At 39.4% G+C, this 18,054-nt stretch overlaps 1 protein-coding gene across 1 annotated transcript; it reads right to left on the bottom strand.

Annotated features, from left to right (window-relative positions):
* Positions 1–10,190: 10,190 nt before the first annotated feature.
* map2k6 (mitogen-activated protein kinase kinase 6) lies at positions 10,191–17,716 on the bottom strand. The gene is made up of 12 exons (XM_033970432.2): positions 17,363–17,716; positions 14,163–14,232; positions 13,891–13,939; positions 13,677–13,790; positions 13,456–13,575; positions 13,259–13,375; positions 13,073–13,124; positions 12,861–12,988; positions 12,639–12,716; positions 12,416–12,555; positions 12,168–12,213; positions 10,191–11,870 (listed from the first exon to the last, which is right to left on the bottom strand). The coding sequence occupies exons 1-12, from the start codon at positions 17,379–17,381 to the stop codon at positions 11,793–11,795; spliced, it is 1,011 nt and encodes a 336-aa protein (XP_033826323.1). The 5' UTR covers positions 17,382–17,716; the 3' UTR covers positions 10,191–11,792.
* Positions 17,717–18,054: the final 338 nt, after the last annotated feature.

Genomic DNA, 18,054 nt, shown 5'->3' with positions numbered 1-18,054 from the left:
GTTAAGGCCAATATTAAAAATCTCTGCACATTGACTGTTCCACTGAAATGTCCCCAAGGGCTTTCTGGTCTGTGTCACTCACTGTCATGTAGAGGACATTAATTTTATAGGGTTGTACAATCACAGGCAGATTTATTGCTCACAAGGAAGTAAGCGCAGTCTGGACAAAGTCTCTTTTAAGTGTATCTGGAAAAGGTGTTATATCACTAACACTTTCTAAATACTCACTCTCCATATATTAGGTATCTCTGTCAAAGTAAAACTTTGTACAGTGAGCTAGACTAGCATGCTAATGTACCTTGTAAACTACAGCAATAGCAATAAAACAAGTGGCATACAAAACATTCTGACATCACAATGCAGTCACAAAGCTTACCTTAATCCTTCTTTCAGGAGCTTGCTGTTGTACTGTGAGGTTGCAATTTACTGTCTTAGAGTGACAATGATGGGATTTAATTAGGTAAGCTTAATAATATAATTGTGATAATGTAGTTGCATAAGACCATGACAATGTGAGGAGCAAAGCTTACTTTTTAATGTAGCCAGTTCCCAAGAGATGAGGACACATATGCAGACTAAATTATTTGACTTCACTGACAAGAATGGTCCAATCTCCCTGCAGACATGCCAAATAATTATTAGCCTAAGTGGGTCTTTGGCAGTATCCTGGTGGACAATATTAGGTGTATTCCTTTAAAGGGAACATATTGTGTACAATCAATGTTTATGAGCTATTAACCATGTTATAATGGTGCTCTCTCACCTTTAGTCGATTCAGAGGTGTATTTGTATTTGTATTCAGTAATAAAAACACATAAATGAAAATATGCTGCTTGTTATGATGAAATGCCACTATGAAGAGGCGAGGCTTACCAGTTCTGCAGTTTTGAACAGTTCTGCCGATTTGAACAGGAAATCAAATTTACATCCAAACTGTTTAAGATCAGCATAACAGTTTAGAGGTAAAATTATGATTTAAATATGTCTTCATACTAAATTACTAAAAAAAAAAAAAAGCATAGAATGACTTCTTTAACTGCATCACTTTCTTAGATTTTTAACACACAAAAAAGGTTTATAGAAATGAGCTGTTGGATCTGTAATAACAGGCAGGGTTGTTTCTCCAAATGCTCAAGCCAAAGTTATAACATTACAATAACTGTGATTTCACCGTTCATTATCTTAATCCAGCCTGTTGTCATGTCTACTTGTTTTCTCCTTATGGATAATAATAGTTTTATGTGTTGTTGTTGAACTCAGCTCACACACACTTGTAGCACTGCACACCTGCCGTCACTGTTTGGCTCCATGGCTGACAGCTGGGCGTCCCATGACACAAAGAGGAGCAGTAAGAGAATCCAGCAGCAGGTAGAATATGTTGGCATCTGCTGTGCCCTTTTCCATTGTTCAAGACTGCTGAAATGAAATACCTGAAGTAGGAGTGTGTCACTGTAACAGCATAACATTATCTCGTGTAGCATCACCATCTGGCCCATGTCGAAAATATTGTGTTGACATGAATCCTGCTTGTTATCCAGGGGCAGACTATATTTGTGCATTAGCTCAGTCGGTAACTGTTGTTATTAGTACCTCTGACCTTTATGTGATAGCAATGCTCTTATGGCCTTGACAGCTTTGAGCCAGGAAACTGAAGTGATAGCTACTTTATCCACTGGATTGGCGGTCGGCACATTATGATTTGGCTGGCCGCACTGTCACACCCTATTTCCCTTTGTAAGCAAACCACAAACATTTCTCCACTCTACTTATTTGAGCCACTAATCAGCTGTGCTTCTTACATATAATTTGGGTAAAAAAAAAAATTAGTGAAATCATCATTATTTTTGTTTAAAGATCCTACTCACATCTGCGCCTGTTTTAAATGTTTGAAATGGTCTTGTGTACTTGTGTAATCGTTTTGCTTGTTTTTTGTTTGTATTTTTTTGTATTTGAACGCCCATAAAAAGGAGTCTGACTGCTCTCATCAAACAGGGAAAGCCCAATGAGAGTGCTCTCATTGGGCTTTCCCTGTATAAATAAAGGTAAATTGTTATTTGTTGGCTCTTTTGCATCCGTTTTAGGAGTGGGTGAAAAAATAATATCAAGCAAAGTTTTACAACTCAACAAACTAAATCAAAATGAAACATTAGCCTAGCATAAACGAAATGACAAGATAACTTCCTAGGTGTGTCAGTAATGTAATATGGTTTTATAGGAGCTCTGCTTGTGAATCCTGTGTCACAACTTAAATGCATAAGAAAATACTTAAAGACAGGTGTCCCTTCACAAATAGAACATCTAAAAGACAGTAGGATGCAGCTCTTGTTTATGAGAACAGCTGAGAGGAAGGATGTATCTGAACTGGGTCCAGCCCTTCACTCACAAAGGTTACCACCAAACCCATCACTCAGCCAATAAGTCTACACCCCAAGGACCCCCACTTGATGATTAGCACATACTTGTTTATTTTGGTTGATGCCAAGTGCGTCAGATGGTCTCACATATAGGCACAAAAATATATACACATTTAGTTCATAACATAATTGGACTTACATTTGGGTTACAGAGTGTGCTCATGGAAATCCATCACTCAATGCAATTTTTTGTGAACGGGACTTGACTTTTGATCATTCAGTAAAATGTGTTGAGACTGTGTGTATAGGCTACTTTTCACTAGTATCAATGAAAAATGCCTCAAGTAATGATTGATGAGTTACATGTACAAGATGGCAAGAATTTTGGTTGTCTGTTGTAAATATTCCCATAGGTGATGTCAAAGTATGTTTGTTTACATTCTGACGGGTCTGATTATTTCCATGTCTCATATTAATTGCCGCGTCAGGAAATACACTACCTTCTTGGCTCAGGATAAGCATCTCTCCCCTTTTAACTTTATTCAGTGTTGTAATTCTATAAACCTTTTTAGAAAGTGCTAACCACAAGAGACGGAAAGACAGAAGACATCATGTATCAGTCAATCACAGTTGGGGGATAGAAAAACAACAGCAGTGACTCTAGTGGAGGCTGTTTTTATGTCCTTAAGCAAGTCACTTAACCCACCTTGTCTAGTATGAATGTGCTATGTGAGGTTGGTGGTGACTTGCTTCTGTCAATCTGCTATTTACACTTTTTCTCCTTGGCTTTTTCACTCAGTTTGAGGATTTTACCATTTGTCACTGTTTATTATGTGTTCTGTTTAATTTGTTTACTGAACTTTTGGTCAACTGTGATGTTTTAAAGTAATCTAGAAATAAAGTTGAGTTCAGATGCTCCAGACAGTGCCTCTACCATTTTATTCAAATTATTGGAAGTATTGGAAATTACCTGTGAAATTATATGTCGCTATTCTATCATTTCAAGATGTATGCGCTAAAAGAAATAAACAAATGCTTGTGTCACTGGGTCAAGTGGTGTTTCCGTTATTCTGTAAATGCAGTTAAGCTCTGAACGTGTGCCACTTTGAGATATATGATTTAAAATTCAGTATTTGATTTAAGGTGAGGAAAGAGAAAGGCAGACAGAGGAGGCATCGGAAGCTCCATGGGCCAACACTGCTGAACTGTGGCACAGGGCAAAACCCAGTGTGCACTTCAGATTTAATTTCCAAAGAATGAGATTAGAGAATCCAATCAGCACTGACATTGAGCCTGGCACCCAATGGAACAGGACACCAGGGCAGTCTAATCAGGCTGCTGGCCTGCTCCAAACAGATGGTCCACATATCATTTTCTTTGTTTGTCTAGTGAGATTAACTCCTGTGGTGTAGTTTTGAATGCAGTCGCAGTATTCAATTGCTTCCAGATTTCTTAACTTTGAACAACTATTGCATGGTTTGTGCATAATATTACCTTGACTCTAAATGTATCACTTATCTGGCAGGACTTCTTCTAACATGACTGATTACAAGCTATTTTTTTCATATGCTAAACTAGATAAGCACTATATTGATTCATATTATGTTATTTAAATAATAGGTCATTTGAATATCAAAACAACAACTAGTCTATTTTTACAGACACACTGTGAAATTAAAGTTCATCTGATAACTCTGTACTTTAATTAAACTGCTCCATAATGCCATGCCCCAAAGTACTCAATGGCACAATGCCAAAAACATGGCTGTTTAATTAATGCAATGTACACGGCCCACAGGTGTAACGGAGCAACAGCACACCAGTACAGTGGGGAGACCAGGTGAGCTTTTCCATGTTCACTGAGACAAGTGTGTAACAGGAGAGTTGCCACGCGCTTCTTAAGGACATGCGCACACTAAATACATGGCTCAGCGTTACACCCAGTGGCTCAAGTAATCAGTGTCCAGTTGTCTTGACTTCATTCAGAAAAAAAACTAAATGGGCAAGTTCATATAAATGTGCATCTGATCGTCTCCATGGAAATGTTACTGCTTTGTTTGCAGTGTTCCACAGTATGCATTAAATGGTCAGATCTGAGGAAAAGGCATCTCCACTCACAGTAAGAATGCATTTTTTATTTTTTAAAGTTAAGAGCAAAAGATAGATACATATATTTTATGTCATACTGTAGAACAAAGCAACAGCATCTCAGTGGAGACAAGCAGGTGGCATACCATCCATCAGAAAAGTTTAACACAAATTAAATGAGAAAGTTAATTTAATGTGCTGAGCAATTATAAAATGTATTAAATCTAGTCTTAAAGAAACAGTCTTTTCTAAACTATATACAGTCTAATAGCACTTCCGTCACTATGATACTTTATAGACTGCTAGATACACACTTAAAGTTTCAAGTCACAGTTTATTTTGGGGCCATTATTCTCTTCATCACTGTTACCTGGACATGACCCCATATCAAAACATCAAATCTCCATCTCCTTGTTTATCCTTGTGGGGTTGGCCAGAGCAGCTGTATAAAAGGGATCTTCTGAAGTAACTGTAGCTTGATCAGGTTTCAACATTAAGCTATACACATTTCTATAAAATATAGTCTCAAAGGTCAGCTCATTTATAGATGTGGTTGTTTTGAGCGAGCAGGCACAGACTTGCAGATGCAGCCGTATGTCTCTTCTCACTCTCTCTCACTGGGGACTCGGATGTTTCCATGAGTGCAGCTGGGATCTTCAGGCCTATCCTTGAGGAAAACACACAGGGAAGGGTGGGGTTGGTTACTTTGGGTTGGGGTGGATTGGGTATGGAAAGGTTTGGGTTAGAGGGCATGGGTCCCTTCTTTCTTCTGTCCTGTGGATCCCGAGCCAGCCGAGGGCAACAGTGAAAACACACTATTTGCGGACCTCTCTGCAGTGTCAACAGTAACAGGTGTGCAGACAACTTAATTAAACCTCTGTCCTTTTAAATATTAGCCAGGTTCAATCAATAACAACTAACTGTTGCTTTATATCTGACATGCCAATTTAAAAGTAGCCTATATAATCAACATGGAGCTATGAACAATAGGTTAAATGTATGGTGACATCAACAATCACCCGTTAGTTAAGCTTAAAGGTGCACTCTGTAACTTTTCTGGAGGAGTCTGCTTGTCTCCATGGAGATTGTTATTGCTTAGTCTGCCAAGTTACCTGTCAGATCTATGGAGAGGCAACCCTGCTCATAGTGATCACACATGTTTTTAAGGTATTTCTTCAATGCAAGATAAATATGTTTGATACCATACTGTGTAACATTCAAGGCAAAGCAACATCATCTCCATGGAGACAACCTCGTGGCGGACCCTCCACCAGAAAAGTCACATAGTGCAGCTTTAAGGCTCAAGTTTTTATAGTGAGTGGGTGACTGACCTGAAACGTAACATGAACTACAACATTTTAATTGGATTATTTTAAAAGTATTGTTATTTTGAGATTTTATTCTGCACACTTTTCACATTAGAGACTGTTCTAGCAGGGGAACTGTCCTACATCTTAATGGTCTGGTCCCACCGATGCCCTCAGTCTCTGCTCTGTTCATAAACTCATCGCCCGCCAAAGCAAAACTGTGAAGAGATCGATGCTCGTCACTGATGATGTGCTGGACATGATCAATGGGGACACAGAAGCACATTTATGTAATCAGGCAAATTGGAGGCAAAGAGGCAAAATATGGATACATTATAGATAATGGGTGAAAAAGGGAACTGCATTCATGGGATTGTGAGGGGCACTCCCATCAGCTGTGTCTGTGTGTCCAGCTGCAGCTGTTCAACAACACATCTCTAGTGCGTCTTCCAATAATGAATGCACACATATTATATTTCATCTTCTTTGGGTGGCACCACTTTTAAATAGACTAAATGTTTCAAATGTCTGGCCCAACAACACACATCCCATAGTGTCCTCCTGTATGGTATGTGTTACAAAAAGAGTTATGCCCGTTCAGCAGTATACAGCCATGCCGTCTATTTATTGCTGAGACAGAAGAGCTGCCCTAAGTTTGAAAACAAGTCGGGTGCTGTAAATGAATTCAGTAGCTTAAAATGCTTCAACCTATTGTAGTTCATTATGAAAAGTAAATAGCTTTAATTAATTGTACTTAAGACGATTAGTTATAGTTTTAAATATTGGATTAGCTTACTACACATGAGACATTTTTTCTGGTCTCACATTATTTAAAGAGCCCATATCACGCTATTTTCTGATATTTGTAGTAATGTTGTTTCCTAGTTACACACCTGGAGTTGTGTTTTGTTTCATTCTCACATTTTTAACGAACAAATCCTGCAGATTTAGGCTGAGTTCTTCTCTCAAACAGAAAAAACTCTGTTCCACCTTGTGATGTCATGTGATAATAATACAGGAAGTGCTCCACTGTGTTTTTAAACTCCATACACTTCACTAGAATCATTTGAATAAATAAAGAGTTACTCAAACATGTGTGAATGAAACAAAACACAACTCCAGGTCTGTTTTTGATGAGGTAACAGCATTATAACATGTCTTTAATCTCACAAGAGCCATATAGGAGGTTTGACTGTTGGACTACACATTTTTGGTCACACATTATTTAAACAAAAGTATCAAAAAGTACATAATCATTTTTGTAAGTATAATTTGCCCATAGTTTACCATGAAAATCCTAGTAAATCAATCAGCTGCTTCGGTTCTGGAGCTGCTTCGGTTCTGGGCAGAGGGATATTTTAGTCACACCCAAAACCAAAATAGACTTTAAAATGTTACAAATACGTGGAATAACGTCACCTCTATCTGCACCCAGGCCATTGCTTTGATCTTTACATAACTGTTTGTGATTTAACTTGGGACTCTGCCAATAGCTTTGTGGCTTTAATTACAGCATAGTTTAATCCAGGCTCAACTATCAAATCTCTAATCTGTTTTGCCTAGGTATCACCTTCAGTATGGACGATGAGACCAAACATGCTCAGACTAGAGATTATTTCAGTGCAAGGAAACAGTGGTGAAAAGTTACAAATGAACCAGTGTATGTAAGTACCATTTTTGAGGATTTTTGCTTTACTGGTTAAGACAAGCCAGGCAATATGATCAAAATTCTTCACTAAGATAACTAGCAATTTATCGTTTTGTTGGTTCTTAAACTGTGTGAAATACTTTATAATAATAAATAATTACTCTTAATTACACAAATTATTATTTATATTTATGTATTTTTCTTAAAGGTCCTGTATTACTCCAAAATGATTCCTATGAGTTGTGTTTTGTTTCATCCACGCATGTTTCAGTAATCCTTTATTATTAGTCTTTGTTTATATCTCCAAAGCTCAGAATGCTCTGTTCCACTTTATGATGTCATGAAGAAGTAAGTTTCAAGTTAACCTCTACCTTTTACTTTTTATTTAGCAGACATTTGCGCTGAAATTGTCTAAATGATTCTAGTGAAAGCGTATGACCTCACAAGGTGGAATAGATTGTTTTCCGTGTGAGAGAAGAACATATCGTTAATATGCAGGGTTTGTGTGTTAAACATGCGTGAATGAAACAAAACACAACTCCAGGTCTGTTTTTGATGAGGAAAGAACATAATAACATAGATCAGACAACACTGTAACAGGGGCTCTTTAAACAGAATTTCCATGCGATGCCTTTTGTTTTGTAATTGTGTAGTTCCTGTAGCCTGTAACTGCACTCAAACACCAACTAACAGCAACGCAAGACAGCTACGGCATTATTTTTCAGTTTCTATCCAGTAAATTGCTAATAGTTGTCCTCCTTGGCCCCTATTCAGTTCCGTAATCCAGTTTCAACCCCACATTTGATATGCCTGGGCCCTCTATGTGTTGCTAGTAAGTGCTGCATCAAAACAATAAAAACTATTAGTGTCTAACTAGGTGAAGGAGTCTGAAAGAAAACAGCTACCACCAAAATGTAGTTATGTAATTTTGTCATTGCTGGACCAGATATTCCTTTCACCAGGAGATGGATTCACTGCTTTGTCGTCTTTTCAATGCAGAGAGAACAGCACCGCCCTAAAGGCATTTGACATAAGAGGTCAGTATGTTTACAATTATACTGACACATTTAAAGAAGAAAAAAGCCTCTTTGCCGTCTCAGTGCTGGTGTGGCTCGTCCTTAGCTTTATGCAGTCATGTGATGTGGTATTAAATCTGTTACGGTATCAATGATTAACAAACTGGTGAAATATTCTGGCTTTTTTTTTTAGTAGTTTCTTACAGATACATTTCATACAGTGCTGTTCTTTCCTAATAGACGGTGATGGCCAACACACTTTTTAGTATTAAACTAAACATATATCATGATTTTACATTTTGTTGGCCTATCTGTATACAATGTCAAAAGGATTCCAAGCTCATGTCAATACTTCTCGCCCCTCCCACTGAAGCCATGGTGCAACTGGAGCTTGTGTGCATATGTTGCATAAGGTTCCGCAAAATCAGCCCCTGTCAGGACTAGAAAGATCTGGTTCCATAAGATGTTTTTGCCTTCCGCAGAAACGAGAGACCCCTTTTTCAACTTTCCACTGCGGCGCGGGCAGTGTCATGTCTCTCTGTAGTGGATACTCTGTTGTAGCAAATGGAGCACCACTGCCACTACTGTCATAAATCTCCTATAGGATACAGATGCAGGGCACACATGTGAGTGATGGGCTCAAAACTTTGGTCAGAGCCTCACAAATGGGTATGATTTTATGTTGCACTAGTTCTGTAAGTATTTTCTATATTGCCCTGTTGCATTGTATATATTTAAGACTCAGCCAGATAAAGAAAAAATTATTATTACAATGGAGAAGAAAGGCCTTGAGTTTGAGTCCTGACTGCAGTGTCTGTCCCAGTTCTCCGGTGTGTCCCATTATACAAAAACAGATAAAACACATACACATTCATTTTCGCCTCCGTATCTTCTTTTAACCTTCTCACGATCATCTTTAAAGCACTATTACGCAATGTCTTATCAAAAGGTCTGTCCTAAAAAGAGTGTGTTATGGTTCTGATTCCACTCTAGCGCACAGCATTGCAGTGCAGCCACCAGTCTCTCTCCACCATTGAGTTTTTTCATCCTGGCATGAATCCTCTATTTGGGACAGACACACTCAGAACAGAGTGGGCCTCTCAAAGTGTTTGTCATCTCTGTTGTTAATGTTCACAGCAAGAAAAGCCATCAAAATTCATTCATCTGTTGAGACATAACACCTCCTGGCTACAAAATGGGTGCCCTTACATTACATAATTATTTAAACAAAACAAGGTAGCAAGTACAAGCACATGCTGGCCACTTTAATAGGCACAGTCTCCTGAATCATTGCAAATAATCCTTCCACAATTTGTAGAAAAAAACAGGTTCTCAGGTTATGTCATGAGGTGGGTATGGGTTAATTGGAATATTCATGATAATGAACAGAATATTTATCCAGCAAAAGGTTAATTTGAGAAATAACATCAAATTTGCACTTTTATCTGTCATGGCCGTAGTTTGAGACAAGTCTATCATCTCAATCTCTTGTCCGAATCAGATTACATTTCCATTGTACTTTTTACAGCATCACAAAAGAACTTGAACTAGGTCCCACCACTGTAATGTTGGGGGAGGGTTCAAAAACAAGTGACTTTATCTTAAGAATACAGTCACAAAAGCCGACAACTGCATGCGGTTTGTTCAAACGTTAAAATCAACAAAATATAAAATTGTATCTGTTCGTACAGGATATTTACTGTGGGAACTCCTGATGAGTATTTAACTGTGATTTTAGTGATTTAACATCCCAAAAAAGACATCAAAATAAAAACACTGTTGAACATCAAAGCCTTTATTTTTTGTCTTTCTATAGTTCAAGTCTGTTGTTCCCACCCCTTGAAAGGGTGGTGTATATAGAGTAAAGGAGTAAGAGGTAGAGCAAGTGTTCCATTTTCATTGTGATCAGCGTAAAAATTTACACACCAAGGGAACAGCCATCTGAAGACGGCCAGTAAAAAACATTAAAATCAGCAGCTTCTTGGTGGTGTTGCTAGCTTTCCCTTATAATTCACAATCATAAATACTCCTAACTCTGTGATTTCAGGTAAAGGTCCCAGTACAGTGTTGAATGGGGCTTGGTACTCCACCACTCTCTGAATACTCCTAAAGGGGACACCTGGATGTGCCAATAAGCTCTGCATAGTATGTGTGGGCTCATGCAGCACAGGACATGAGCAGGAGACTAGTCTATCAGAAGCCCGGGCAGTGGATCCAAAAGTGTGGCCACAGAGCACACGCATGTCATGCTGCATTAAAATGGACCGATACCATCCACTCTACCACTCTCTTACACTGCCAATGACCAACAGTTACATTAAAAAGGAGATAGTATTTACATCTTCAACACATAAATTACTTCCCTACCATACTGTATAAGGCATAATAAGGTCTCTGAAAACAGTTATGCAATCTTAAATGTAAGGACTAGGCTGACTCCAAAAGTTGAACAAGGTAAAGGAAATTAAAGATAGATGTTGAAAAAATAAATCAAAAAGCCCAAAACATATGCAGTATTTCACTGAACAATTTACAAAAATGGCACAAAAAGCTGCAATACCTTCAGGTAGAAACTGTGGACGCACTGGAGCTGACAAAAGCTCAAAAGCAGCACTAAAGCTGAAAAAGTAATGAAGCAACTGCTAAGAGACGGTCACTGCAAGAAGGGCGGTGCTGTACATCACTTCAAGTTCAAATATGTAGGTCGCTTGGCATGCCCCCTCTCAGCAGCGCGAGACCGGGGAGTGGTCAGGGAGTCCCACTGTCCAAAATGTGACCTGTCATTGCCACTGTATGGCATGTTATGTCGCAGTCCAGGGACAACTACAACCACTGCCCACTCACAAAACCAGATCCATGTGATGGGTTCTGATAAACGAGGCCCTTATTTGGGCAATTCACACGAGTTGAAGATATACAGTATCAAAATTCTGTATAATGAAATAACATACAAACGCATATGCAAATATAACTTTCAATACACAACATCATACACAAAAACTAATACATTTGCAGATGAAATTCAAAAATTAATAAAATAAGTGTCACAGGAATACATGGCCGGCTCTGTCCATTTTGAAAGGGGGCAGTGTGGGACAAAAACAGAAAAGGAACAGAACAAAACAGCCAAAGTGGAGTTCATAAAGTTGTAACTGCACACAGGAAGCTTGGAGTGGAGCAAATCTCTCCAGTTGAGTTTGGCCGTAAGTTCATATCACCACTCCAGTGCTGTCCGTCAGTCTTTGGGTCACCCCTGGGTATGGTGGGTGCATCAGAGTTTGTCATTCCAGTGAGTTTAAAAAAGGTAGGTCATCGATGGGGGCGTGGTTTCGGAGAGGGGCCTACCCCATCACAGGGGGTGGAGCCCAGCGGCAGCCCATCAGTCATCGAGGATGACCTTCACAAACCCAGCCACGTCTGTGTCTTTGGAGTCATGCAGGGTGAAAAAGGGATGATTCTGTAATGCCACAAGGTATAATTATATACATTATAATATATTATATACAGAATTTAACAGATGAATTCAGTTAGTAGTGCACTTTATTACACAGTTCTTATACTATAAAAAAATTTTGTTTAAAAAGGGACACAAATGGCTATGTAGTAACAGGTAAACTGTCAAAGAGTGACCTCTAGTGGACAAAAACAAATGTTTAGTACACTAAACAAATAAAAAGGTTTAAAAAAACAACTAAACAAAAACACACACACACAAAACATTTTCTAGATACTAGATGTCATAAAAGTAGCTTACCATCAATTCTGTATAAGCAGGTCTCTCATTTGGCCTTTTTCTTAGGCTGCAAAAACAAAAAGAAATTATTACAAAAAGAGAATTAGGTTGTCAATAAAATATATACAACAATGCATTTTTAAAATGGTGGACAATTTATTGCAGCATTTACTGCAGCCTTGCCCCGTGGATTAAGCATACTACAACTGCCCCCTTCTGGGCACTGTGCATACTGCAAAGTACTGATAAAGCTAGAATTTGAGGCTTACCACTGGGAGATGAAGTCTACAAACTCTGGGGAAAAACGGTCAGCAGGCAGCTGTGGAGAGGGCTCATCCACTACTTGTTTGAGCTGCTGGAAAGGGGTGCCCCAGGGTTCGTAGGGAAATTTCAGAATTGCCAGCTCAATCTGAAAAAAAGATATAAATTTTGTGTTGTAGCATAATAATACTGTCACATCATTGATTCATTTATGTTGTATGACTCGCTCACCATTGTGATGCCCAGACTCCATATGTCTGATTTGACACTGTAGCCTTTCTGGTTGAGGTCAGGGTTGATCCGTTCAGGCTGAAAACAGTAAATATAATGTTGAAAACTGGATGTTCAAATGAGGCAAGAAAAAAAACAGGCAAAAGTACAGCAGGGGGTATATTGAGAATTGAAATATTCCTAAACTAAAAAGTGAGAAGCATTTCCACTCGACTGACTTACCGCCATGTACGGCTTGCAACCCGCATCCATAGTTTTAGCCACAGAGTCCACCAGATGGCCACTGATGCCAAAGTCGCACATTTTCACTTGGCCTAAAGTGTTGATGAGAACATTTGAAGGCTTCACATCTGGACACAGACAATGGGGAAAGAAAGCAGCGTAAGCCATGTGTAAAAATGCACAGTGCAGTTCTCAGTTTGCTCATTAATTACCTCTGTGTATAACAGACAGATTTCTGTGCAGATGCTCTAATGCTTTCACAATCTGTGGAAGAAAACACACATTCAGCATAAAAAAAACAAAAAAAAACTTGTTCATTAGCAAGTTGTGAATTTGAGCATTTTTGTAGCTAGCTTCAAATACATTGTTAATGCCATAATTTCTGTACTATGACTTACTGCTACATTGATCTTGCCCAGAATGTCCTCTGGGATAGTTTTGCCCTTCTCCAAAACCTTTTTGTAAAACTTATCCAAAGATGTGTCCATAAGCTCCATACAGATCCAAACATCGCCCTGTAATTTACCAAAAATATATATTATGATTTTAAACATTTTATACTAGAGAAAATAGGATAAGTCCAAGCAAGTGTCACCTCTCTGAAAAGTGCCCCATAGAAGGTAACTGTATAAAAGCAGTCTACTGTCCTCATGGAAATGTCCAGGTCCATCAGAAGCCTCTTCTGCTCCAAAGTGTTGACTGTGGCCCGAATCCTCTGTCAACACATACAATACACTATAACTGGTTCCAATATGTGATTATTGTCAGATTTTTTAAACCCACAAAGCATAAGCTAATGAGTGTTTTACATCATACCTTGACAGCCATAATAACTCCACTGGGCACATGTCTCATCTTGTCCACCACTCCGTAGGCCCCCCTCCCCAGCTCTGCGATCTGTTCCAAGTCATCCGCCTTCACCACAAAGTTCTGGAAAGAGCAAAAAGGTATTAGAATCGCATACATGAGGCTGAGCACAAACAGACTGGATTGTCTCAGGAGAACATAGAGAAGATAGAGGCAGCTTTACCCGGTCTCCGATTGTGACACAGGCCTTGGAGTCGAGATCTCGAGGGGGTCTGCAAAGAAAAGAAATGGTGTCAAAATAATCTTTGTATTACATTTCTTGTACAAAGTGTTCTGATTTTATTAGTACAGAAAACAATCGGTTAAGAGAGCTTCACCTCCACACATACCAAAGATGCATCTGAACAAGTTCAGTATTAGTTAAACCTGAATCATGTTTGAGTCTGTCTTTGAGGAATTCAACCATTAGTCATAATTTATTAGAGAAGCCCTTACGCTGTAGCGGCTGGTGAAGGAGGCTTAAACACTTCTTGGGCCAGTTTCAGCCCAGGGTTCTTCTTCTTCCCTGGGGGAACATTTAGAGGTGAATTGACAAAACAAAACAGTACATACATTATTATTTTCTGGCTCTTCCGTCATAACTGCTTGAAATTTTCCCTTGGGCACAATTAAGGTCAATGGGTGTATCCATATTTATAATGGCTACATCTGGCTTAGGCTTTTTTTTTTATTTGCTTATAAAAAAAAAAAGGACAAATTTATTTAGTCTATCCGGCTCATGACTATGTCAGAGAAAGAGGTTTATTGTTGCCAACATCTACTATTAATAGCCAAGCCCCATTCTAAATACAGTAACTTCCAAGAATAACTGAAGTTATATTATGGACAATAGAGCCACACAAACCCTACACCTACTCAATAAAATGCTGTTTGCATCTTTGAATAGAGTGCAAAGACTCATGTTCAAAGACAACACTGCTGTAAATTGCTCTGCTTTGGGCTCTATGTGAATCAGTGACAGTCTCCCATTCATAAGAGTTAAGCCACAGCCGCTGGAACTTCCCACACACAGATCCTGCTTCTGGACCCATAGCATCACGTGGGAACACACTTTAGCACTTCTGCACATAGAAACTCATGCTTAGCCTGTGTGCTTTAGTTGCTAACACCTGCTCTTATTGCATAACGGTGCATAGCTAAAACTCTGCAGTTTTAAACTAAATACTGCTAGTGTAAAATGATGCAGCTGAGATAAACTGTACCAAGCTCTTTGCCATCTCTCATAAAGTAGGTTGGTGTCCGTTAATTCTGAGTCAACACTACTGTAGAGGAAGTGTGATTGGGTAAACCCCTCATGGGAGTCAAAGGAAGTCGTTTTACTGAAATCACTTGGTTCTTGGTTGTTACCACAAAAGCCGACAGACATGTCCAGTTAGCGCAGTGTCTGAAAAGAGGCCACAGACAGGACCATGGCTCTCTCATGTGATCAGCAGTGATTGAGGTGTGATTTACACACACATGCGCAGGCAAAAATAGACCAAGCTTTTCCTCTGCGTGGGTTTTAAAGGCGAGCAGTTGAGAGCTTCCGATGACCTGACAAATAAGACGGCCTTTTGTTCAGGCAACAAATCCAGAGTATCGCATGAAAGGCTGCAGCACAAAACAGCTCACATACCACACAACCTTTTAGCTGCAGAAGATACAGACACAACAATGCTCTGGGGTGCAAGGTAAATGGTTACAATAAAAAGTGGCAGGAACAATCACTGCTGCTGCAAAGTGCTCAGTATCAGACTACACTGCTTTGGCGGGTGCAGAGGGGTGACCCAGTGTTTAGGACTGGGCACATCAGCTGAAAATACAACTGTCTGGACACTTTGGGAAATATGTCGTCACTTCAGCTGGCGTGCAGGCCCCTCTCTGCTCCTGTTAGCTGAGACCAGTTTGATTTCTGCTTTATGCTTACTAGAAGATTCTGAAATGGAGCCTGATAAAACAGAGCAACTCTGTGCATCCAGTAGGTGCATGCAGGATATGACACTCAAAAATGTTTCCCATTTATTGAACAGCTTAATTAATGCCTGTCACTTTCACAGTACTGGCATCCAACTGCAATACCATAACACTGCAGAAGTTGAAAGAGACTTTAAGGTCAACAAGGTTGATCATTTACACTTATGATAATTGTGTTTTCTCTGTGCGTGAAGGAAATAATAAACATGTCAAAATCTGAGGAAGCTAAGGCATAGAGGGTTTATGCCATTTCAAACATGTAATGTTAACAAAACAAGCAGTGAAATTGTTTATGCTTTTGTTCATCAACTAAATAAGGAAAGTATTTTGAGCATGGCAGTACATACGTAATGCGAACAAGAATTTCTGGATTGTGCATGGGATCAAAGTGTCAATAGCAATGTGGCGAGTCACCATCAGGAAGCTCCAGCCTTTGAGCAGGTTCTTATACAGACAAGGATGACTCATGGGCATATAATCTTGTGCACCACCCATCAGAGCAGTTAGGGTGGTGGAAGTTAGGAAGAACCCAATCTCCAACATGTCCCTGCAATATCAGACTTAAGACTATGAACTACTGCTTAGTGCATACAGGGCCCCCTCCCTCCTTGGCCAGAGGAACTGCTTGATGAAAACACATCCACATAAGCTAGGCCTGCTTTGATACAATAATAACTGAGCAGAAATAGTGTTACAGCTCTGCAGTCTGTGCTTACAGCCAGTCAACTGTCAACAAAAAGCAGCGGCTGCACCAGCAATTGGTGGTGCAAGTCAAAACATGCCATGGTAGGCCAAAGGCTGTGATTGCTGAGCAGCACGCAGCCAATCTACTGCGCCCTCTCAAAACAGTGTGTACTCCTGTCCATGGTAACGCTAGTATGATTGTGTAACAGCACCAGCGGTGAACTTGAAATGTAAATTGACATCATCACGCTCGGAGTGTGTGACGCAGAGGAAGAACCTTGATTTTTCCAAACTATGTTATTTTATTTGGTCCAGTACTGTACAGTAATTACACAGCAGAGTCTCAGTGGTGGAGACATGACCGTTATAGCACTGTTACTGGTCACTGTTGTGTTAAAAGGCCATTTTCATCAGTGACCCGTCATAATAACATGCACCAAATCTAAATATGTTTGTGCTAACCTTTGCAACACAAACGATGAGTCATGATGTCAGCAGACATTACACCTGTCTCCAACCAGTTCATGAACAAAAAGATGAAATATCAAGTGCTCCTCCAACTGTTCAAATTTATATTGTTTGAATGCATTTAGCCTTATTGCCAACATGATTTTACCCTTTTACCCGTGGACAAGTTGTTGCAGCTTGGCATAAGTCCTGTATTGTCCAAAGGCGCTGCTAGCCACTCACAGGAACTTTAAACCAACACGTTGCGGTGGTGAATAGCATGTTTCCATTTTAACATGTTTGTCAAAGATTTCGTTAATTAGACCACGGGGGTATCGTTTTAATACCATCGCACTGGTGGGAGTCATTACATGAAGCAGGAAAGACATGCTTGCTAGCTTCTTTTCCTGCTCTCATACATGCAGCTTTCCACCTGGCAAGGCTACCATTTCTTCAACGGAGCTAGCTAAACTACTTCCTCGAAAACTGTACCCCGTTATTTAATGTAAGTGCATGTCTATTTTTACAATAATGTGTGTTAGACGACTTACCTCCTTTGGACAGAGACATTTCCCCTTTGCTTTGATGAGGGGGAAGGGAAGCACAAAGACTTTTGCCTTTTTCTACTCCCTCCCTCCCTGCATCTACCCTTACACTCGATCAGGATCGCTGGCTTGTCGTGCAAAACTAGCAGCGATTCAAGAGGAGATTTGCGCGCTTCTTTGCAGTCCACTCAATCCAGTCCCCAGCCACTGCCTTTAAAAACCGTTCAAAAGTCAAATGCACAACTTTAAATCAAGTCAACGTGAGTTTAAAGCTCGAAATAGTTTGATAACAAATCCTGCACTTTTAGGGTGGCCAAAGTCTGACAGCTGAAGGCTTCAGCGACGTAATGACGTACTTCCTGAATGGACGTTGGCATGCTGGGATATGAAGTGTTGTGTTCTGACATCTGTATTTTTCTATTATTGTCCTTTCCCACGTAAAACAAATCAACAAATAATAAATACATTAAATAAATAAGTATCCAAATACAAATTTTCTTTTTTTTATTATTAGTTACAGTACAGTGGATTTGCTGAGTACAATAACACCAATAAACCAATAGAAAAAAGCATACATACTAGGTAAAATAACTAAATATAAAGGATATCAACCATTTACTCAATTCCTCCATGTTTGTGAGAAAAAATAAATAAATCGTAAAAGTAGGCTGCAGTTGGGGGCAGGGCTGTTGTCATGA

Source organism: Periophthalmus magnuspinnatus, chromosome 8 (genome assembly GCF_009829125.3).
Source record: "Periophthalmus magnuspinnatus isolate fPerMag1 chromosome 8, fPerMag1.2.pri, whole genome shotgun sequence".
In the NCBI taxonomy this organism is placed as follows: domain Eukaryota; kingdom Metazoa; phylum Chordata; class Actinopteri; order Gobiiformes; family Gobiidae; genus Periophthalmus; species Periophthalmus magnuspinnatus.
The sequence above is the reverse complement of the archived record's forward strand: the minus strand, read 5'-3'. Positions and strand labels throughout refer to the sequence as shown.